This window comes from Paroedura picta, chromosome 2 (assembly GCF_049243985.1).
Source record: "Paroedura picta isolate Pp20150507F chromosome 2, Ppicta_v3.0, whole genome shotgun sequence".
Lineage (NCBI taxonomy): Eukaryota > Metazoa > Chordata > Lepidosauria > Squamata > Gekkonidae > Paroedura > Paroedura picta.
This window is the reverse complement of record NC_135370.1, coordinates 179,138,116-179,162,174: the sequence shown is the minus strand read 5'-3', so window position 1 is coordinate 179,162,174 and position 24,059 is coordinate 179,138,116. Positions and strand designations below refer to the sequence as shown.

Below are 24,059 nucleotides of genomic sequence, written 5' to 3'. Positions count from 1 at the left end.
CGCGCTGCCCACCCGGACCTTTCCTTCCCATCCCCCCCTCCACTCTCTCCCTCCAGCTCCCCAATCGGAAGGAGGGACCAGCCAAAGCGGGGAGCGATTGGCGGAAACTTCGACTTCACTCCCTTTTAAAGCCTCGCCGTCCAACGGGGCTTCGCCGTCCGCGCGCCGGCGGGCCAATGAAAAGCCTCCCTCCAACCTCGGGGAAAAGAGCGTCACCTGCCGCCCAATGGCGGCCCAGGGAGAGGCGGGCGGTTCGCCGGGGCGCCAATCGGGGCGGGGCAGAGCCCCCTTGGGCGTCACCAGCGGGGCCGGCCAATGAGCGGCGGCGCAGCGTTGAGTCGCCTGCGCCGCTTGTTATTGGGCTGCCGCTGCTGCCTGGGCCGGACAGGCTCCCTCCCTCCCTCCTTCCTTCCTTCCTTCAGCCAGGGCGCCGCCGGCCGGGGGCGGGGAGGAGGACGAACAGGAGGGGCGGGGCTTGCCGCGGCCGGCCCTCCCCTCAGTCGCTCGCTCGCGCCCGCCCGCCTTCCCTCCCTCCCTCCCTCCCTCCGCGGCCGCCACCCCCACCGAGGACGCCGCCGCCGCCGCCGCCGCCGCTGCTGCTGTCGTCGTCGTCGTCGACGCGCTCGGGCCGCCGCGCTCCCCCCACGCGCCCCGCTGAGGAGACCCGCCAGGAGGAGGAGGAGGCTGCGCGTGAGTCCCGCGCCCGCCACGGGAGCGCCCAGGGAGTCGGGCCGGCCCGGCCGGGGCTCCTCCGCCCTTCCCGGGCTGCCCAGCGCCGCCGCCGCCTCTCCCTGCGCCGCGGCCCTGCTGCCGCCTCCCGCCCTCTCTGCCTCCCCCCAGCCCCCCTCCTCTCACAGGTGCCCTCCCCAGAGCCCCCTGCCTCTCTCCCCCAAATCCCGCTTCCTTTCGCGGATTTCTCCTCCAGATCCCCCTGCCTCTCCCCAAATTCCTCCCTCCCTGGATCCCCCTACCTCTCTCCGTGTCCTGCGTTCTCTCCCCAAATCCCCATTCCTTTCGCAGATTTCTCCCCCAATTGCTCTCCCCAAATACCCCTGCCTCTCTCCATGACCTCCTTTCGCTCCCAAATTCTCTCCCCATATCCCTCTTCCACCCCTTTCCTCTCCCCAAGTCCCCCTTCCTTTCTCCTCCCCAAATTCTTTCCCCGATCCCCCCTTCCTCCCCTAAATTATCTCCCCAAGTCCTCCTCCAAACCCCCCTTCCTCTCCCAAATTATATCCCAATTCCTCCTCCAAACCCCCCTTCCTCTCCAAAATTATCTCCCCAAGTCCTCCTCCAAACCCCCCTTCCTCTCCCAAATTATCTCCCCAAGTCCTCCTCCAAACCCACCTTCCTCTCCCAAATTATCTCCCCAAGTCCTCCTCCAAACCCACCTTCCTCTCCCAAATTATCTCCCCAATTCCTCCTCCAAATCCCCCTTCCTGTTCTCAGATTCTCTGTCAAACCCCCCCCCCCTTTCCTCTCCCCAATTTCCCCCTGCCTCTCCCCTAAACACTGAAATGCTTCCATGCTCTTTGGCCTGTCACTGGAGGGTTGTGTGTGTGCTTCTCTTGCACTCCCTCCCTGCATAGGCCAAATGGCTGGTGCGGCCTGAGAGGCGCTTTGGCTTGTTGGTGGAAGGAGAGGGGAGAAAAGCAAAATTTTGGAAGAGGAAGAAGGCTTTGCAGCTCACAACAACAAACAACAAAAATTAACCTGTGTTTTTGTGATGTGGAGGGAAGGGGGGTAGGGCTGAAGCTTCATGGGGAAGTAACTTGGGAGGAAGAAGGGGGGGAGTGTCCGGGGAAGGACTCAGAGGCTTGCTGCGGGTGAGGGGAGACCTGGAGGGGTTGTTTTAGAGGTGGGGGGTGTAGAAGAGCGGCTAGGGCTGTAATCCCTGGCATGCTTGTCCCACACGGAGTCCTGAACGGAGGAAACATGTGCCAGGTAGGGCGGTGAGGGTGGCAGACGAAGGAGGGTGTGTCTGAGAGTGACTGTCCGGTCGGGCCTTGTCGCTGAGACCTGCTTCCTGATGATTTCAGAGTCAAGTTTGTAGGGGGGAGTGAAGAAGGTGAAGGGTGTCCACTTGAGGCTGTCCTCATTCAGGCCTGCTCTCCCTCGTTGATAGCCTTCTTCCTTCCTCCCCCTCTTCAGATTTTTGTGTTTGCATGAAGCGAGCCTCATCTTTCCTTTGGGACCTGTGCTGTAAATTCGGGTGGCTAGCAGCTGCCAGCAGAGCAGGACTAAGTTTGGTCCACTCAGTCCCTTTCAGCACTCTCCTTCCACCTTCCCAGTAAGGCCTAGAGTGAAGGATGGCAGAGGGCATGTGTGCTTGCTAGGTAGTCGGGGGTGTCTAAGACTCACCTTGAGATTTGGAAGAGAACTCTGCTCTGTTTCTTACAGGCTTATGGATCTGACAGTTTCTCCCCCCCCCCTTTCCTTTTAGGATTTTTTTCAAGTTGTGGTGAAGAGACATCTTTTGAGCTGGAATCCCTCAAATAACCTTTAAAGATGAAGGTAAGCGTCCATGTGGGTGAACTAGGAACTGCTCTTTGCATTCTTTTCCCTCGGATTCTTCCCTTTCTTCTTGGATCTTTGAGCATGTTGGTGACTCTGTGTTCTTTCACTTTTAATACATCTTTAAATGGAAACTAAGCATTGTGTTGAGCACATGCTTCCTAGCGCATGAGTTACTGAATTAGTCAACAGACTCTTCTTGAATTGGTCTGCCCTAGCTTTCTTTCTGACGCACATGAGATACACTCTCAGCACAGAATTAAATAATAGCAAAGTCTCTTATTTTTATTGTTTTTACAGAGTGGTGCCCCTAGAAACATATCGTAGGAGGTGGTCTCCAAAAAGGATAAAATTTATATATATATATTGGTTTGAGCCATAATTTACAGATCCTATTTAACCAATCAGCTGCACTTCATAAAGACTTGAATATAGGTATTTTATATAGAGGATATGATCACAGTTCTGACCACCGAGGAAGACCCAGTAGGGTCGAAACGCGTTGGGTCTTATGTGCTGTGCTGTTAGTTTTGTATAGTTTTTGTGAAGTTTTTATTCTGTTTTTAATTGTGCACTATAATAAATATTCAACAAGTTTTACATTGTTTTATTGTACAGCTCAGCTTCTGAGTTCCTACCCTAGATGCCAGCCAAATCAGAGAGCAATCAGATAGCTATATTGCAGCAAGGTGCCCTATGGCCTCGTAAAATCACCTCAAGTGAAAGAAATGATCCTGTTCATTGCATGAAGTTACTTTAGTAAACTACTTAAATTCTCTGGATTCCTGCCTTGCAAATTATACTGAAACGATATGAAATATATATTTTTAAGCTTTGCTTATTTGGCATAGCTTTTGCAGAACCATTATTAACAATTTCCAGGATTAGCTTTTACCTTTGTAAATTGTTTGTGTCTAGAGACACTCCTGGAAGTGTATGTTTCACTCGTATTTTGATGTATGGCCATAATAGTTTTAAACTCGTCGTATGATGTGCCATATTTATTTTTAGATTGAAAAGATAAATTGTACATAGAGAATAGGCACAAGGCACAATGTTTTGCATGCGTGTATTCATGGGCAAGGTATTTTTCTAATAGCCTAAAAAAAGAAAGTAATTAAAGTGAGATCTTTCTCTCATGCGCATAAAATGATACGTAAATGAGTAGAAAAACAACAGCATCATATAAAGTTGCTTTTGGCATTTTTTTTTTCATCTGAAGTGCAAGTCAGTAAAATTAAAATAGCATTTTCCTAAGTTTACCAAGATTGGGGGGGGGGGGGGGGAAGAGAAGTTACGTCCTGCTCTTTCATTGGATTGCGAGAATGTCTTGTCAGTTCTTAATAGATGCTTCCCCAAATTGCTTGGGCAGAGGTGGGGCCAATAAAATCACTCTCTAACTTAACCTGACATCTATAAATCAGCTCCACGTAAGAGCAAAACAGCCTGCTCCAAAAGTCCAGAAAAGTTGTGGTACTAAGTGCACCTGCACGCATTAAAATATATAGCTCATCTGATGGCACATGGCCTTTTGCTAACTCTGCCATTGTGTGCCTGTGTGGTGGCATCCAGGTGTTAGAGGACAGTGGAGTGGAAACATTTAAAAAAGGAAAAAGTAATGTCATTTAGCATTGCACTTTTAATTGCTGCTGCCATTGCCCGTTTGCCAAACCAAGTGTATGAGGAACATTGGCTAAAGTATTTAATGTCTAATATTACCTTTACTAATCTTTGACTGTAGATCATCTTTTCCAGAAACCTCAGACCATAAAATGCAGCTTCTTTATAGAAACACATAACTCTTGTGAGATGGTTCCATCCCATGTTTCCATTGCCTGTGTGTTGGTTCTCCTGAGCAGGCTGTCATTTCATGCTGGGGGCTAACAGCATAGGAGGGGCAGGGGGAGGCATGGTGCACACTTTAGGACTAGTGTAGTTGCCAAAAAACCCGCCCCCTTCCCCTTCTTGTGACAGTTTTTCTTGAAGAAATCCACAAACAAGTTCTGCTAACCTCCGAAAATGCATCTCATAGTATTCTCTAAAATATACCTGGCATTCTATGCTGGTTCTCTAAAATATACACGGCATTCTACGCTGGTATGTCCTGGAGACTTTAAAGATTCTGATAGTCAAGGAAGGATTTCCATTTTTCCATTTATGTCAATTATGGCTATGATGAAAATGGATTTATTGTTAGCCCAGGAAGTCTCTGAGCACTTTTATCAACTGGTAATTTCTGGTCTCCTTTTCCCCCCTCTTCACTCAGGCAGCGGATGAGCCTGCCTACCTGACAGTGGGGACGGATGTCAGTGCCAAGTACCGGGGTGCCTTCTGTGAGGCAAAAATTAAGACTGTGAAGAGGCTGGTGAAAGTCAAGGTAAGACTGAAACATTAAGGACTGTGTGTTAAAGGCCTAGAGAGAACTGGAAATTGCTTTCCTGAATTGCTTTAGCACTTTTCCACAATTTTGGACAGAGGTCCACCCTGAGAATCTTTTAACTGGAGATGTTGGTTTGATTTGTTGTCAGGGGAATGCTGTGGACATAGTTCACCTTGATTTCAGTACAGCTTTTGATAAGATATTCTTATTGACAAGTTGGTAAGATGCGGTATGGATCCTATTGCTGAGAGATGGATTGAGAACTGGTTGACAGATCGCACCCAAGGGGGGCATGTAAATGGTTCGTCATCTTCTCTGAATAGGATGACTCAGGGAATCTCTCCTGGGCCCTGTGTTGTCCAATGTATTTATACATTATTTGGATGAATGAATAGAAGGGGGTTCTTATTAAATTTGCAGATGACACTGCACTGGTAGCAAACACACTAGAAGACAGAATCAGAATACAAGATGATCTTGACAGGCTAAAAACTGAGCTAAAATGAATTTCAATAGTGTTAAATGTATTCTTCATTTAGGTAGGAAAAATCATATGTATCACTATAGGACGGGTGAGACTTGTCTTGGCAGTACTATATGTGAAAACGATATGGGGGGTGGTCTTAGTAGACCAGACACTGAACATGAGTCAGCAAATGGGATTTGGGGCTGTATTACAAGTAGTATAGTATAGATCACACGAGCTGATGTTACCACTTTACTCTGCTGTGGTAACACCTCACTTGGAGTCCTGTATTCAGTTTTGGGGCACCACAGCTGAAGAAGGATGTAGACAAACTGGAGCGTGTCCAGAGGAGGGCAACAAAGATGGTGAGGGGTTTGGAGACCAAGACGTAGGAGGAAAGGTTGGGGGAGCTTTGTGTGTTTAGCCTGGAGAGGAGACGACTGAGAGGTGATAACAGTCTTCAAATACTTGATCGGCTATCCTAGAGAAGATGGAGCAGAGTTGTTTTCCGTTGCTCTTGGAGGGTCAGACCAGACCAGAACCTATAGGTTGAAATTAATTCAAAATAATATTCGTCTTAACATCTAGAAGAAGTTCCTGACAGTGGTTCCTCAGTGGAACAGGCTTCCTCAGGTGGTGGTGGGTTCTTCTTCTTTGGAAATTTTTAAGCAGAGGCTAGATAGTCATTGGACAGATTTGCTCATTTTATTAACTTAGGCAGATGGTGAGTGGATGGGCAAGAAGGGATGTGCCAGTGTTTGTCTCTTGTGGCCCTTCCTTGCATACCCAGGGAATTGCTGATCGCCACTGTGGCATGGAAGGTGAATTTCCTCCAGGCCAGTCTGGATTTGGAGATTTTTTTTTTAGGGGATCACTTCAGCATGAAATTGGGGTTACTGTGGGTGGGCAGGTAGTTGTAAGCTCCTGCATTGAGCAGGGGGTTGGACTAGATGACCCTGGAGGATCCTTCCAATTCGGTGATTCTATAAGTGCCATCAAGAGTCATCCAATTTATGGTGACCCTATGAATTAACCACCTCCAAAAAGTCCTGTCGTTCACTGCCTTGCTCAGCAAAACAAAATCAGAGTCCAGCGGCACCTTCAAGACCAACAAAGATTTATTCAAGGCGTGAGCTTTCGAGTGCAAGCACTCTTCCTCAGACTTGCTCAGGTCTTGCAAAATGAAGGGTGATCATCTGGAAAATATTGGCATGCATGATACAGCCTTTGAAGGCCACCTGCATGATACTTGGCACACCAGCTTGTTTTTAAAAAGGAAATATTTCTGAAAGGCGTGGAATAAGATCTTCTTTAGCTTGGGAGTGCTCAGATCTAGAGTTGCTGGATGGTTCCACGGCCTGTCTGATAGGGTGCAATCTGCTGGGTTATCAGACCGGCAGGATTAATGCTTCAGCTGCTGGTGTAGCAAAAACCAGGGACTTGCTCAGTCATTGATCACGGGAACGTCTATCCCTAATGGATCCAAGTTAATAGCCCACTTGCAGGTAAAGTTGCCAATAGCTGTTGGTAGCTCATCTCATCCTTGTGGAACTTTTAAAAGCCGGCAGCTTTACCGTGGTAGAGATATTTTTTGGAACCGATTCTGGCTTGACAATTTTGCAGGAGACTTTAGATTTGTTTAGATCTGCTTTGCGTAAGGTTTGATTTAGGCTGTGTGTTTTTATTTCTGTCTGAGGAACTGCTAGAAGTCACATACTCAGCTGTCAGTTTGAAGTTATGTTTGAAGTAATGTTGTCATGTCCTGTTTCATTCTCCATATGTAATACTGTTTCTCACCTCTGAACACAGTTAGAGCGCTTTCTCAGTGGAACAGGCTTCCTCGGAAGGTGGTGGGTTCTCCATCTTTGGAAATTTTTAAGCAGAGGCTGATTCTGTGAAGGTTCAAGGGGGTGGCAGGGGACAGTGGATGAGCGATAGGGTTGTGAGTGTCCTGCACAGTGCAGGGGGTTGGACTAGATGACCCAGGAGTTGACAGTGACCCTGATTAGTTGACAGTGATTTTATTTAGGGTTTCTTTTGCTTACGTGTCCTCTCAGTCCCAAATGGTGATTTTAGATTATGGTATTTATGGTTTGGATATGTTTTATTTTATCCACGTTGTGAGCTGCCTTGAGCCCCATAATGGGAGAAAAGCAGTTAATAAACGTTAAATACTTGGGAACATGTTCTTGTTTGAACACTGAGATATATTACAAAACCAAAGAGGGTACAGAGTTCCAGAAGCCACCCAAAAGAACGGGCTATGTTCCTGGCTTGTGTGGCCTCTTTGGTATTAGACCTATACATGCAAAATATTCAGCACTACGCATGAGGCAGTGGTTCACAGATATGTGATTTACGTAAATAAACTTCTTCTCTGGTTGGCTGATGAATAAACAATTTACTACAACTGTTCAAGGCCATCCTGCAAGACTGTAACAGAAACAATTCAGAAGAAGGAACTGGAATTGCATTTTAAGTAGACAGCAGATGATTGCTAAAAAAAATTTAAAAATTGAATGGTCATACTTTACTGTATTTTGCATTGTATGTAGGGGCTGTTTTCACTTATCCCACTGTACAGTTTGCACACTGTATATTAATATTTGGTTTGCAGACAGTGCTGTGGTCTCAGCACTCTCTTTGATTTTTTCAGGGGTCTCCCCCACCCTTTTGCCATATCTTCCCCTCGTGTTATAAAAGAACATGCAGTTTTTGAACAGGGTGTCACAAAATGATTTTGTTTGACCTTTCTCTCTCTAGGTGGTTTTAAAACAAGATAATTCAATGCAGTTAGTGCAAGATGACCAAGTGAAAGGACCTTTAAGGGTATGTATGTTGCATGTTAAATATAAATATATAAATAAATATAAATCTAATAAATAAATGTTTCCTATATGTTAATTAATAACTTCCAGAACTGTTGTGTTTTGCTTTGATGACGTGATCCAAACCCTGCTAAATAATGACCAGATTATCTTTTTGTTTTCTTTTCCATCTTGAAGTTGTGATCAAAAGTGTGATTCCCCCCCACACACACACACACACACAGATATGTGTGTTATTGCAGGAGAGCGGTTTTATAAGTAGGGTAGTCAAAAAGCGGGGAAATGAATAAAAAGAAAAATATAATAGAGAAAGGGATTAGTTTCTGTGACAGCGGTTGATTTATGTAACAGTTTTTTTCCGAAACTTCCAAGACTTGATACAAAGTCTCCCAATTTAGCCCTCTGTAGAATAATTCTCCATTATGATTTTGTGATAGCAAATACACACTGTCCGGTTATGAGTAAAAAAATACATGGCATCTGACCCAGCAAATCGTGCTTACAGCTTGTTAGCATCACTGGGACTTGTGTGGCAGATAATACTTTCCAAACTGGGCCATTAGCCTTATTTCTCTAAATGGGTTTATATTGGCAGCATTTAACCTTTGCCCCTGGATGTAGAAGAGTAGAAGAAGAGTTGGTTCTTATATGCCGCTTTTCTCTACCCAAACAAGATTGAAAGCGGCTTACATTCTCCTTCCCATTCCTCTCCCCACAACAGACACCCTGTGGGGTGGGTGAGGCTGAGAGAGCCCTGATATCACTGCTCAATTAGAATAGTTTTATCAGAGCCGTGGCAAGCCCAAGGTCATCCAGCTGGCTGCATGTGGGGGAGTGCAGAATCGAACCCGGCATGCCAGATTAGAAGTCCGCGCTCCTAACCACTATACACCAAACTGGCTCTCACATGGATAAGAATATGTTTCTTTTCACTTTCACAAGATGGGCGGACCGGCCTCTTGAAAAATAAAGCTGCCCTGTTGGTTGCATCCGTCATTCCACACCATCTTGGAAGGCCCTCCGCAGCCTTCACAAGTGTGTCACCAGTGTGTGAGCAGCCACAATATCCAAAGGGTGCCCCGAATTCCCCCAATGCAGCCTGTGCTAAATCTCATCGCCACAACAGAATCGGAAAATCATGACCACTCAAAAAGCGGGTCCTCTTCTCTGGGTCCTGACTCCATGGGGTGAGGGAAGACCAAGGCTTTCAGAGACGACCTTAGTACAGTGCCTCTACCGCCACTCAGAAATGCCTGCCCTTTTCTCTGGGAGTGAAAGAAGTAGAAACTTGCGTTGTGTTTTAATCCGGGGGGGGGGGGGGGAGATACTCTGAGATCCAATATTAGAACTTCAGGAACTGCTGTGTAAGAGCTATGCTGCTTTTTTTAAAATGTATGTCTCAACAAGCACCTGTAAAGTATAACGTTCACCGTTGCAGGTGGGTGCAATCGTTGAAACCAAGATGCCTGATGGATCCTTTCAAGAAGCCATTATCAACAAGCTGACAGATGCCAGTTGGTATACCGTAGGTGAGTGGGGGCCTGGATTTGCTCAGAGGGTCTTCGCTGATGTGCTTTCCGTTGCTTGAAGGTGGCAATTACGTTTCTTCTGTGGCCTCTGCACCCAGATGCAGTTCGCTTTTTCTCTTGGACTGTGGCACCCTGTGGCCATTCCTGTAAAAATACTTCATTGGTGTAAATAAAAGGAAAAGACTTATCCCGGTGGTTTGGAAGTGGGAAGGGCAACTTGCACCTAAGAACCAACTCTTCTTCCTTTTCCCCCACCTTTGTGATTTAAATTTCAGTAGACGAATCAGTGTGACTTAGCCATTTAGAGTGTTGAGCTGTGATCTGAAGACCTGTGTTCAGATCCTGAAGTGCCCCACAACTAAGTAGATGGCGTTGGGCTCCTTGTTCTTAAACATTCTAGTACAGGGGTAGTCAACCTGTGGCCCTCCAGATGTTCACGGACTACAATTGTAGTCCAATCACCACCCTGCTTTTCTTCCAAGCAGCTGAAAGCAACTTTTATCCTCACAAAAATCCTGTGGGATCGTACAGGGGTAGTCAACTTGTGGTCCTCCAGATGTTCATGGCCTTGTAGTCCATGAACATCTGGAGGACCACAGGTTGACCACCCCTGTACGATCCCACAGGATTCTTGTGAGGATAAAAGTTGCTTTCAGCTGCTTGGAAGAAAAGCAGGGTGGTCATTTATGTGCAGGGAGTATTTTCCTTGATGGAGCATTCAGTCCTTTGGAATTGTCCTCTGCACCCTGAGCTGTACATGAATCACACTGTACCAATGGTTTACTTTTGTCAGTCCGTGTTTGGGAGCGTAGCACAAGTCCAGTGGCATTAAATGAGGACACGCATTGTATCTCTAGAGGTGGTTGGTTTGATTGGCTAGATATCATTGGCTAGATATCAGGAAAAAGTTTTTCACAGTCAGAGTAGTTCAGCAGTGGAATAGGCTGCCTAAGGAGGTGGTGAGCTCCCCCTCACTGGCAGTCTTCAAGCAAAGGTTGGATACACACTTTTCTTGGATGCTTTAGGATGCTTAGGGCTGATCCTGCGTTGAGCAGGGGGTTGGACTAGATGGCCTGTATGGCCCCTTCCAACTCTATGATTCTGTGATTCTATGGCCTGTACGGCCCCTTCCAACTCTATGATTCTATGATTGTTTGGGTGTTGAGGAACAGGAGGCTGGGAGAGCTTGCAGTGGTTAATCTCTAGCCTGGTCGCTTCTGGCAAGAAAAAAATTTCCGAGCAACTTGGTGTAAGGACTTTCTGGCAGCTGAGTTTGCATGCTCAAACACACACGCATCAGGTGGTAAGCTTGTTTGCGGTCTAGAATGCTTCTAGAGTCAGCATAGGATGAAGAAAGAACTCTAGCTTCTGTGGGATCATGAGCCACTCTTGATTTATGTCTTAGATTAGGAGATTGTTCGAGCCAAGCTGTTTGCATAATTGTGGTAAGCAGCATTTCTTTTGGCTACTTTCAACACCAGTTGCTATGATAGATGTAAATCAGGGATTTTAAAACGTGTAATATCACTCTGCTGGCTGGTGTGTCTCTGCATTTGGTTGATAATGCTTATTGAGGAGCTCAGTAAATGACTTTAGAAGTCTTTTGAAATGTTATAGGTAGCAAAGTTAAGAGAGAGAACGTGAACTTTTTTGCTAGAAGCCTCTTCAAATTGGGACATGGGGCAAAGGACATTGTACATGCTGCAGAATCTGCAGTGCAGAGATTTCAGCCTTTAGAAAGTCCTTCTTCAAGACACTAGATTCCTAGAGTGGGAAGGGGCCAATACAGCCCATCTGATTCAACCCCCTGCTCTATGCAGAATCAGTCTCAAGCATCCAGGAGAAGGATCTGTCCAGCTGTTGCTTGAAGACGACCAGTGAGGGGGAGATCCCCACCTCCTTAGGCAGCCCCTTCCGCTGCTGAACTAGACTCCTAGAATCCTAGAGTTGGAAGGGGCCATCCAGGCCATCTAGTCCCAACCCCTGCTCAATTCAGGATCAGCCTCCAGCATCCAGGATAATTATCCGCCCAGCCGCTGCTTGAAGACCACCAGCGCTGGTGTTTAATATTATTTTTTATTTACTTCTGCCTTATGTTTCTTCCCAGTGGGCATCCAAAATGGCTTACGTACATCTCCATTTTATTCTCACTATAACCCTGTGAGATAGGTTAGGCTGAGAGTGTGTGGCTGCCCTCCAGGTCATCCCCCAAAACCTCTATGGCAGAATAGGGATTCAAGCAAAGGTCCTAGGTTCTAGGACTGTTTCCTGTAGGCCTCAGGGACAAGAATTATAGAGTTGGAAGGGACCTCCAACCCCCTGAAGAATGCAAGAAATTCATAACTACCTGCCCATCCACAGTAACCCCAAGTTAATGTCCAGGTGATCTCCCCACCAAAAATCTCCAGAATCCAGCCTGGCCTGGAGGAAATTCGCCTACTATCCCACAGTGGTGATCAGCAATTCCCTTGGTATGCAAGGAAGGGCCACAAGAGACAAACACTGATTAATTTGATTAACTCAGCCTGCAGTGTTATATTGAGCAGGAATCAGAATTGGTTAATTTACTTCTGTTTTGCTGAACTTTAAGCATCTAAATCTGAACTGGGTGGCTGTCTTGACCGCTGCCAGGCTCCCAGAAGAAGGAAGGAGAAGAAAAGGTGGTTCTAATATGCCACTTTTCTCTACCCGAAGGAGTCTCAAAGGGGCTTCCAATCTCCTTTCCTTTCTTCTCCCCACAACAGACACCCTGTGGGGTGGGTGAGGCTGAGAGAGCCCTGATATCACTGCTCGGTCAGAACAGCTTTATTAGTGCCATGGCGAGCCCAAGATCAACCAGCTGGCTGCATGTGGGGGAGGGCAGAATCGAACCTGGCATGCCAGATTAGAAGTCTGCACTCCTAACCACTACACCAAACTGGCTCTCAAGGCTCTATTCTTTGCCCAACTTCTGCTTGCTTGCAGGATTATGTTTTTACACATTTGACAGGCAGTGAAAGACACTGACTGGCCACATGCCTCTACAAATGTTGCTGAAGTGTGTACATTTGACATCGCAACCCCATGGACAAAGATCCTCCAGGCCTTCCTGTCCTCGACCATTCTCCGAAGTCCATTTAATTTTGCACCGACTGCTTCAGTGACTCCATCCAGCCACCTCATTCCCTGTCATCCCCTTCTTCTTTTGCCCTCGATCGCTCCCAGCATTAGGCTCTTCTCCAGGGAGTCCTTCCTTCTCATGAGGTGGCCAAAGTACTTGAGTTTCATCTTCAGGATCTGGCCTTCTAAGGAGCAGTCAGGGCTGATCTCCTCTAGGACTGACCGGTTTGTTCGCCTTGCAGTCCAAGGGACTTGCAAGAGTCTTCTCTAGCACCAGAGTTCAAAGGCCTCAATTCTTTGACGCTCGGCTTTCCTTATGGTCCAACTTTCACAGCCATACATTGCAAATATATTCGGTGTATTAGTTAAGAGCTGCAGCTTCTAAGCTGGCAAGCCAGGTTTGATTACTCGCTCTTCCATGTGTAGCCAGATGGGGGACCTTGGGCTAGTAACAAGTCCTGTTAGAACTGTTCTCACAGAGCAGTTCTTTCAGAGCTCTCTCGGCCCCACCTACCTCACAGTGTGTCTGTTGTGTGGAGAGGAAGACCAGGCCTGGAGAGCAACAAGGGAAGGGGCCTGTTTTTCACTATCCAGAGGAGTCTCAAAGCAACTTCCACTTTCCCTTCGTCTCCCCACAACAGACACCCTGTGAGGTGGGTGAGGCTGAGAATGCCCTGAGAGAACTGTTCTGTGAGAACAGCTCTATAAGGGCTGTGACTCGTCCAGGGTCACCCAGCTGGCTTTTATGCAGAGGAGTGGGGAATCAAACCTGGCTCTCTGGATTAGAAGCTGCTGCTCTTAACCACTACACCTAGGGAGGCATTGCCAAATTCTGTTGGGCAGAGGCCGTATCGGTTATAAGGAACCCAAACTGTGCCAGCGTTTTCTGTTTGTTATTCAAAGGCATCTTGAATTGTGTGACTCCTCGGGACTGTACTCTTCAAGAAGTGCGCTGAAAAGGTCATGCTTTGATTTGAAGTGGGCTGCGTCAAGAACGGGCTTAGAAAGATTTTGAAGCAGCAAAGGCGTATTTAACACAGGAGGAGGAGTGGGAGGTGATACGATGGAAGCGTTGCTTTTAAAAAAAGGAATCCAGGTGTTGTGTCTCCACCATCATTACGGTACTAATAAGATCGTGCTTAGTAGAAAATTAAATGTGACAAAATACGGTATAGCCACAAAATATTCCTCTTTTTACCAAATTACTACTGTGGCATTTCCCAGGCCGTTTCTTTTGTTTAAAACATTGACTTGATATTCACTAGAAGATCTTATTTTTCCCTATATGGTGTATAAACTGCCACTTGGAATAGGGATAATATTCTGTAATTCTGATGGGCCCATGCAGAAGCTAATGGGGTGGGGGAATCTAGGTTCTGTAAGGCTGCAGCCAGAATTATGTGAGAGAAAAGAGCTTGCTTGGACAGGTCTCTTGCTTGGACAGAGATTTCTTGCTTGCTAGTGAAGTGAAGGCCCAGAAAAACTGGGGAAAGGATTTTCCCCCCTCCCTTGATGCCTGTTTTTCAGTTTTGCTAGTGGGAAATTTGAGGGTGCACCACAGAAACACCTATGAATTTTTTTTTCTTTTAGAAACGGAGACATTCTGTTTCAGACAAGCTTTTCCTTGCTCAAAATATATAGCATGAAAGGAATCTTGAGGGCCTTTTTGTATCACCCGCTGGGAAAAAGTGAGAAATCCTAGAATCCTAGAGTGGGAAGGGTCGATAGAGGCCATCTAGTCCCACCCCCTGCTCAGTGCAGGATCAGCCTCAAGCATCCAGGAGACGGATCTGTCCAGCTGCTGCTTGAAGACCGCCAGTGATGGGGAGCTCCCCACGCCCTGAGGCAGCCCATTCCACTACTGAACTACTCAGACTCTGAAATTCCCCCCCCCCCCCGCCGCGATATCTAGGCAGTATAGTTCTACATGTAGTTTAAACCCATCTCTGCAGGTCCTCTCCTCTGCTGGCAACAGGAACTGCTCCCTGCCCCCCTCTAAGTGCCAATCTTTCAAATTCTTGATGACAGCAATCTTGCAAAACATGGAGAATAATAATTTTTTTCTCTCCTTTTAGGATTAGTGAAATGAAAAAAATACATATTGTGTATTTATTAAAAAGTACATATTGTGAACGTTCTCAGAATATATTGTAGGGTATCTTCAGCGCCATGCCATAATTCTTACGCGTACTGTAGATCAGTCTTTTTCAACTTGTCGGCCACGGAGGAGCTCCCAAAATAATTTTTCAGACTTCGAGGAGCCCCGGAAGTGAGGTCAGCTGGCCGTGGCCCTGCCACATATCCAGTACTTCACTACCTGGAATATTAGCTGTCCTTTTGCCCCCCCCCCCTTACTACTACTATGGCAGCTTTACCTCATGTAGGTCAGAAAGAAGAGTAGGAGCTGAGAAGACAGCCCCCATACTATATAACTAAAGAACTCTCACGGACCCCTGGGAATCCCTGCATTTTCAAGGATATCTTTTTGCTTACTGTAGATTATGTTGGAAACAAAGGCATGTAATGAATTAAGCGATAAAGGGATTATCACTTAAATTAAGTGCTTTCAGTGCTGAGGTGTAATTCAGTATCCAAGAATGCTGACGGTTCTCCCAATTTTATTTTCTAAATTGACTTATAATCTAGCTTTCTCAGCCAGAGTTAAGGCAATGATTGTTATTTTAAATCATTGTTATAATTTTTTTTTAATTTTAGATTATTTATTTGTTTATTTAATTTTAGCCCGCCACTCCCAAGAGGCTCATGGCGGATTACAACATTTAAAAACCCCAATAAAGTTCACCTAAAAACAATATAAATTACACAATGCCCATCCAAAGATCCAAGATACAATGCGGCGTTAAAACAACCAAAAAATCCCCCCTAGCCAAGACCTCCGGAGGAGGATATGGGAGAATAGATCTCCAGCCGTCAATAAGATGTTATATTTTATTATCTAGATATGTTATTGTATTCTGTCTTTTGCGAGCCTCCAGGGGAGGGTGGCATATAAATTAAAAAAAATAAGTAAGGCTGATTGCAGGATAAAAGTAGAACAGATAAGCAGCATAAGATTGTCTGGGAGGGTTTCCGTCCAAGTCATGTGCTACAGAATTTTTAACCCTACCTTCAGCTATATTTTTCTTGCCACCCAGATAGGAAAACATTAGTATACATATAAGGGGCAGTAGTTTGCAACATTCTAAGTATTAACTAGGTTTGTGATTTTTCGTATAAAAAGACATATACACGTTTAAACTCCACAAGTAGTGCAGTTTTATCTGCTAAATAAGTTATAATGCATTCTTTTTTTCTCCAGTGAGTTAAAAAGTTTGTTTGATTGGGGGTGGGGAGTATTGCTTATGTTTCAATTCTCTTCCCCCCAAATTTCCATTGAAATATCTGGCCATGCCCTCAACATTTACGGACGTTTTACAGCCTTCCTGCATGCGCACCTTCATAATCCTGTGTTTAGGACTAAGGAAAGTCCCTTGAACCAAATTCAGTATGGCGCAAAGAGAGAACTGGGCTAAACCAATTTTCTGAATCAAGTTGACTTTGAAAGTGGCAGTGTTATCCTTCTATACCAGGGGTAGTCAAACTGCGGCCCTCCAGATGTCCATGGACTACAATTCCCAGGAGCCCTTGCCAGCATTCGCCAGCGAATGCTGGCAAGGGCTCCTGGGAATTGTAGTCCATGGACATCTGGAGGGCCGCAGTTTGACTACCCCTGTTCTATACAAAGGTTCCGTTTGAAAATTATATCCTATATTGTCTGTTCCACTATATATTTCTGGTAAGGCCTTGGAGGAGAAGGGTGCCACTCAGCGCTTGACACCCACTCATGGTGGTTGTCCCGCCCCTGAGTGCCTCCTACTCCAACAAGCTTGCCTGCCTGTCCATTGGCCAGCCAATCGCCTTCCGTCCCCCACCCCTGACCACCCCCTCCTCCTTCCACTTCCCTCCAAGGCTTGGAGGCTGCAGATCCCTGCTGAGTGAGACCTGCCCCTGCCAGTGAGTTTCCTGCAGCCTTTCCATGTCCTGGGGGGAGGGAGAGTCCATCAGAGTTCTTCCACCACCCCCACCCCCATCTAGTGCCCGTTGTATTCCTGAATACAATAGCGCTGTGCCCTTAGTGACGTTTATAAAAGTCAGTTATTTTGTGAATTCATATTACGGACGTGTTGTGCCCTTAGTTAAACAGGGAGACCCTGCACTTTGAATTAAAGTATGTCTTGATGTTAATAACAGGTGCAGACCCAAACAGTGTTATGGTCTTCGAAGCCCATTGGCTTCAATAGGTTTCGGCTTAACTCTGCTTAAGGTGGAGTTGTTATAATGATCTTCTTGTATTTCTCCCCCCCTCCCCGCAATAGAACAGGGATTCCCAGGGGTTACGTGGACTCTCCCAGAAGTTCAGATGGCCGCTGACATAACTAGTTCTCACTGGAGCCCCCTTCCCCTGTTGTTCCCTGGGTCTAGTCTCTTTCTCCATCTTTGGAGGTTTTTAAACAGGCTGGAGAGCCATCTGACGGAGAGGCTGATTCTGTGAAGGTTCAAGGGGGTGGCAGGTGACAGTGGGTGAGCGAGAGGGTTGTGAGTGTCCTGCATAGTGCAGGGGGTTGGACTAGATGACCCAGGAGGTCCCTTCCAACTCTCTGATTCTAAATTCTGTCTAAACCTCCAGAAGAAGTTCCTGACAGAGCGGTTTCTCAGTGGAACAGGCTTCCTCAGGTGGTGGTGGGTTTCTCCATCTTTGGAGATTTTTAAACAGAGGCTGGAGAGCCATCTGACGGAGAGGCAGATTCTGTGAAGGTTCAAGGGGGTGGCAGGTGACAGTGGATGAGCGATAGGGTTGGGAGTGTCCTGCTTATGTATTATCTCGCATCAGGATGTTTTGTCGCATGACATAAAAACGCATTATAAGGGGGGTAGCTGCGTTAGTCTGAAGCAGCAGGAAAAAAATTGAGCTTGCAGAAATGTGCATGTGCACAATATGTTATACTGTGAATAAAACTTAAACCTGCTGCTGGACTCCAACTTTGTTCTGATAAAAATGCACGTCCAGGAAGTTTTTATCAATACTTATTTATATGTTAGCTTTACATTATACAACGGTGGCAGATGAATTCGTCTCTTAGCCAGTTGCTTTCGATACGGACTCCATTCTGTTAAAGGCAATTTTGGATAGCAATAAAAATATATGAAAAATAATGGAGAGGTAGGATTAGGTTAGAGGTTAGCTTTTAGCTGTGGCACTGACACGCCGTTTATGTATCCACTGCCATTCTTTTGCCGTAGTTTTTGTCAAATTATGACATACTGTGCAAAGGCAAGTATTAGGCATGGCGTTAACAATAACTAGAAGAGGCTGCCATGAAAATACAAAGCCCTGAGTACTGAAACCTGAGTCCGGTTCGTAAATTTTTGATCTGCCTCCTAGAGTCAAAGAAAACCAGTCAAGACCCATTCTCATCATTCTGTAAATTATAAGGACACAGAAGCTCAAACCTCTAGGACAGCCTTTTCCAACCTTTGGACCCTGGAGGAACCCCTGAAATATTCTTCAGGCTTCCAGGACCCCCGGAAGTGGTGACATGCCCCTACAGAGAAGCGTGTGAAAAGTAAGATATGAGAGCCAGCCAAACAATTGATCATAGACTATTTCCTTTGGAATGATAGAATAACAGAGTTGGAAGGGCCCTCCTGAGCCCCCTGCACTATGCAGGACACTCCCAATCCCATTGCTCATCCACTGTCACCTGCCACCCCCTTGAACTGTTACAGAATCAGCCTCTCCGCCAGATGACTCTCCAGCCTCTGTTTAAAAATTTCTAAAGACTGAGAACCCACCACCTCCCAAGGAAGCCTGTTCCACTGAGGAACCGTTCTAACTGTCAGGAACGTCTTCTGGATGTTTAGATGGAATTTAGAATCATAGAATCACAGAGTTGGAAGGGACCTCCGGGGTCATCTAGGCCAACCCCCTGCACTATGCAGGACATTCACAACCCTCTCGCTCATCCACTGTCACCTTCCACCCCCTTGAACCTCCACAGAATCAGCCTCTCCGTCAGATGGCTCTCCAGCCTCTGTTTAAAAATCTCCAAAGGTGGAGAACCCACCACCTCCCGAGGAAGCCTGTTCCACTGAGGAACCGCTCTGACTGTCAGGAACTTCTTCTGGATGTTTAGATGGAATTTAGAATCATAGAATCACAGAGTTGGAAGGGACCTCTGGGGTCATCTAGGCCAACCCCCTGCACTATGCAGGACATTCACAACCCTCTCGCTCATCCACTGTCACCTGCCACCCCCTTGAGCCTTCACAGAATCAGCCTCCCCGTCAGATGGCTCTCCAGCCTCTGTTTACAAATCTCCAAAGGTGGAGAACCCACCACCTCCCGAGGAAGCCTGTTTGCACACACACACTTTGCGCACAAACTTTAGAAAAGCATCTTTAACTTTTTAATTCTGAGATTAAACTGGCACCTTACACATTCTACAGCACTTCTGCCATTTGGTGCGCTTGTGATGAGCTTACAAATCTGCATCAGTTACAGAAGCATTAATCACTTTGCAGCCCTGCCTGAAATCACAGGGTTGAGGTGACCGGAAATCCACAGTGGATCAGAGCAGCAAGAAGGCTCATGGGGCTGTTTTGAGAGGAGAGACTTTCAAAGATTCCCTACATGTTTAGTGAGCCAGGAGCGCCTCCCAGTTTGCAGATTTAGGAGAACAGTCATTCCTCAATCTCCTGCTTATTTAAGAATGTGAGTAGGAATCCGGCAAGCAGGACCCAGCTGGTCAAGATTAACCTTTCCGCGTACGGAGTGGCCCCGAGAGCCAGAAGTCGGCTGCAATCCCCACAGAGCGGCATGAAAGCAGATTTAACATCCTTTGACTTATCTTTCATTCTAACTAATCTGCTGCTTTTTTCTGGTTTGACTGGGACGCTCACCCGCTTGAACCTCAGTGACTTAGAACTTCAATGCATCCTCCTGTACTCGCTGCTGGGACTTTAATTAAACCAAAGAGATCACGCAGGTTGAAGTTCGTGTCTGCATTTCCTCTGCCGCCAGGCAAGCAGATCCCACGTGGCCGCCACACAGAAAGATTTTCCATCCTACTTTAACCTTTAAGCCAATTGGTTTGCTGTATCTTAGAAAGAGGAAGTGCTTTCTGTCATTCCTTCCACGGCTCTGCTGGGGTAGCTGACCACAAGACTTGGGCTCACCACAGCATTGATAAAGCTGTTCTGACCAAGCAGTAATCTCAGGGCTCTCTCAGCCTCACCCACCTCACAGGGTGTCTGTTGTGGGGAGAGGAATGGGAAGGCGACTGTAAGCCGCTTTGAGCCTCCTTCGGGTAGGGAAAAGCGGCATATAAGAACCAACTCTTCTTCTTCAGTAATCTCAGGGCTCTCTCAGCCCCACCTCCCTCACAGGGGGTCTGTTGTGGGGAGAGGAAAGGGAAGGCGATTGGAAGCCGCTTTGAGCCTTCTGGAAGAGAAAAGCAGCATATAAGAACCAACTGTTCTTCTAGAATGGCAAGACAGAATCTTAAGGGCAAAGGCACCAATCTTTCTTCTACTGGTGTTTTCACTGGAGGGAGAGTGAGCTTTTGACCTTTTCCCCTCTTTTGTTGGATGCTGCAGGGGTCCTTGGTTAATACTTTTCCCATTCAAGTGGTTAATTCTGGAGTTTACAACTGGAGATGTAAAACTTGTAGACATTTTGAAGGCAGGACGTAGTCATTACCCCCTCAAAAAAATTGAAAATTATTTGTATATTTCATGCTAACAAATTTGCTGTTTCAACAGTGTAATTACTAAAAGATGTATTTGGTCATGTCCAAACGGCACTAGGAGACGGTGCGAACCACAAGAGATTCTCTGAGCCAAGTGTGGGGTCTTCTGCAGGAAATAAAACAGGCAGGGTTGAGAAAAGAGGGCAACAGACCTGGAACTACTTTTAAATCCACATGGCAGACTGTTTTGATATTGGTCCCCATCACTGGCAGTCTTGAAGCAGCAGCTAGACAGTTCCTTCTCCTGGATGCTTTGGGCTGATCCTGCACTGAGCAGGGGGGGGGGACTGGATGGCCTGGATGGCCCCTTCCCACTCTAAGATTCTAGGAGTCTAGTTCAGCAGTGGAAGGGGCTGCCTAAGGAGGTGGGGAGCTCCCCCTCACTGGCCGTCTTCAAGCAGCGGCTGGACAGATCCTTCTCCTGGATGCTTTGGGCTGATCCTGCACTGAGCAGGGGGTGGGACTGGATGGCCTGGATGGCCCCTTCCCACTCTAGGATTCTAGGAGTCTAGTTCTGCAATGGAAGGGGCTGCCTAAGGAGGTGGGGAACTCCCCCTCACTGGCCATCTTCAAGCAGTGGCTGGACAGATCCTTCTGGATGCCTGAGGCTGATCCTGCACTGAGCAGGGGGTGGGACTAGATGGCCTGCATGGCCCCTTCCCACTCTAGGATTCTAGGAGTCTAGTTCAGCAGTGGAAGGGGCTGCTTAAGGAGATGGGGAGCTCCCCCTCACTGGCCGTCTTCAAGCAGCAGATGGACAGATCCTTCTCCTGGATGTTTGAGGCTGATCCTGCACTGAGCAGGGGGTGGGACTAGATGGCCTGCATGGCCCCTTCCCACTCTAGGATTCCATGAGTCTAGTTCAGCAGTGGAAGGGGCTGCCTAAGGAGGTGGGGAGCTCCCCCTCACTGGCCGTCTTCAAGCAGCAGATGGACAGATCCTTCTCCTGGATGCTTGAGGCTGATCCTACACTGAGCAGGGGGTGGGACTAGATGGCCTGCATGGCCCCTTCCCACTCTAGGATTCCATGAGTCTAGTTCAGCAGGGGAATGGGCTGCCTAAGGAGGTGGGGAGCTCCCCCTCACTGGCCGTCTTCAAGCAGCAGATGGACAGATCCTTCTCCTGGATGCTTGAGGCTGATCCTGCACTGAGCTGGGGGTGGGACTAGATGTCCTGGAGGGACCCTTCCAACTCTGATCCGGTGGTCTGTTCTGCCACTCTTGAAGTTCAGTGGAGAAGCAAACGGAAGGTACCTCTCTAAAGGAATCCTGTTTGTTATGTGAATGATTCATGGTGGCAAACCAGCCATTTGGCTAACTTTATAAATATTAACGCCTTGCTTTTTGTGCATAACATTTATTGTCTGGTCCTTCTTAGTTTTCGACGATGGTGACGAGAGGACGTTAAGACGGACGTCGTTGTGTTTGAAAGGGGAGAGGCACTTTGCAGAAAGTGAGGTAGGGACGGTCAGTCTAAAACTCTACGGTTGCTGCTTTCTTCTGGGACTGGAAAAGTAGCAAACGCTTTATCTCCTCTTCCTCCCCTAGACCCTGGATCAGCTGCCATTGACCAATCCAGAGCACTTTGGAACACCAGTGATTGGGAAAAAATCCAACCGCGGAAGGAGATCCTCTCTTCCTGTGTGAGTTTTTGTTGACACCATTTTGGACTCTGTAGTGTAGTGTTTAGGAGTGCAAACTTCTAATCTGGTGAGCCGGGTTTCATTCTGCACTCCCCCACATGCAGCCAGCTGGGTGACCTTGGGCTCACCACAATACTGGGAAAACTGCTCTGATTGAGCAAGAATATCAGGGCTCTCTCAGCCTCACCCACCCCACAGGGTGTCTGTTGTGGGGAGAGGAAAGGGAAGGCGAATCTAAGCTGCTTTGAGATTCCTTCAGGTAGAGAAAAGCGGCATATAAGAAACAACTCTTCTTCTTCTTCAGTAATCTCAGGGCTCTCTCAGCCTCCCCTCCCTCACAGGGTGTCTGTTGTGGGGAGAGGAAAGGGAAGGCAACTGGAAGCCACTTTGAGCCTCCCTCGGGTAGAGAAAAGCGGCATATAAGAACCAAGAATGACAGAGGCATCCTTCTGCCTTGTAAGCATCAGACACTTCAGTACTCTGTGTTTGGCTTTGTTTGAAGTCCCCCCCCCCCAATGCAGCGGAAGAGTTCCTAGGAAGTGTAGTCCATGGTCATCTGGGGAGCCACTATTTGCTGCCTCCCCCACCCCGCTATAGTACATGGGGTAGTAGTGAAAGATCTGAGGATGGTTGTTTCTAGCCTTGACAGAGGCATCCTTCTGACTTGGAAGCATCAGATACTTTAGTAGGCTGTGTTTGGCTTTGTGTGAAGCCCCCTTTCCCCAATGACAGCTACAGAGAAAGTGCTCCTGACATTTTGAGCCCCAAAGCGAAGTACGGGCAACAGAGGGTATGTTCTGTCTGGCTGTTATCTCCACGCTCAGGCTGCCTAAGTCGCTGTGTGCTTAATCCTCTAGCAACGAAGATGAAAAAGAAGAGGAAAGCAGCGAAGAGGAAGATGAGGATAAAAGGCGCCTGAACGACGAATTACTCGGCAAGGTTGTCAGCGTGACGTCTGACCCCGACAAGGCAGACTGGTATCCGGCTTTGGTAAGTAGGAAATGTGCAAGGAGTTCATTGCGGAGCGTGCTCAACCTACAAGACGCATTTTCAATCTTTTGGACTCCGTCAGGGCCTAGAGTTTGGTTCAGAGTTTTTAAAAAATATCCCCGGCAGTCTTTCAAGATTGAAATTAATATTTAAAAAGGCAATTGCTTCTACCTGCCCCTTCGGGGAAATAAACGTATGTTTGGGGCTTTTCTTGTGGCATCGTGTGACTGTCATAAATTCCAAGGCGATAGGCAGGTAACAGTGAGGAATGTCACAAGTCACTTGAGCAGTTCCTGGAGATCCTTTTTCTGTGTTGTGACGATGTCCCTCTTTTGATATAAAGTGTCCTAGGTGGTAGAATGGGCAGGAAAGGGGAGGAGCTTTGGGGATGGTTAGGAGACCCAGATTATAGAGTCAAGATATTATGCCATAAGAAAAGGAAGCTTGCGTGTGTCTTTAAAACCAGCCGTGTATGTCAGCCTTTTCCAACCTTTTGACTGTGGGGGAGCCCCTGAAATGATTTTTCAGACTTCTAGGAGCCCCGGAAGTGATGTCAGCTGGCCACATGACCCCTACCTTGCTCCCGGAAGTGACATCACTTCCTGCATCCTTAGCCCTCCTTTTGCTCCCTCTCCCCACCTTTACTACAACTGTGGTGGTTCTGCCTCATGTAGGCCGGAAAGAAGGGCAGGAGCTGTGACAATGTGCTTTAGGATGCTTAGGGCTGATCCTGCGTTGAGCAGGGGGTTGGACTAGATGGCCTGTCTGGCCCCTTCCAACTCTATGATTCTATGATTCTATGG

At 47.1% G+C, this 24,059-nt stretch overlaps 1 protein-coding gene across 1 annotated transcript in view; it reads left to right on the top strand.

Annotated features, from left to right (window-relative positions):
• Positions 1-32: 32 nt before the first annotated feature.
• ARID4A (AT-rich interaction domain 4A) overlaps positions 33-24,059 on the top strand; it is a 98,777-nt gene continuing 74,750 nt past the window's right edge. Inside the window, exons 1-8 of the mRNA XM_077323977.1 lie at positions 33-690; positions 2,444-2,514; positions 4,781-4,891; positions 8,124-8,189; positions 9,627-9,717; positions 22,002-22,081; positions 22,172-22,266; positions 23,124-23,256. Of these exons, the coding sequence (XP_077180092.1) occupies positions 2,509-2,514; positions 4,781-4,891; positions 8,124-8,189; positions 9,627-9,717; positions 22,002-22,081; positions 22,172-22,266; positions 23,124-23,256 (582 nt within the window). The 5' untranslated portion in view covers positions 33-690; positions 2,444-2,508. The remainder of the gene's footprint in view (positions 691-2,443; positions 2,515-4,780; positions 4,892-8,123; positions 8,190-9,626; positions 9,718-22,001; positions 22,082-22,171; positions 22,267-23,123; positions 23,257-24,059) is intronic.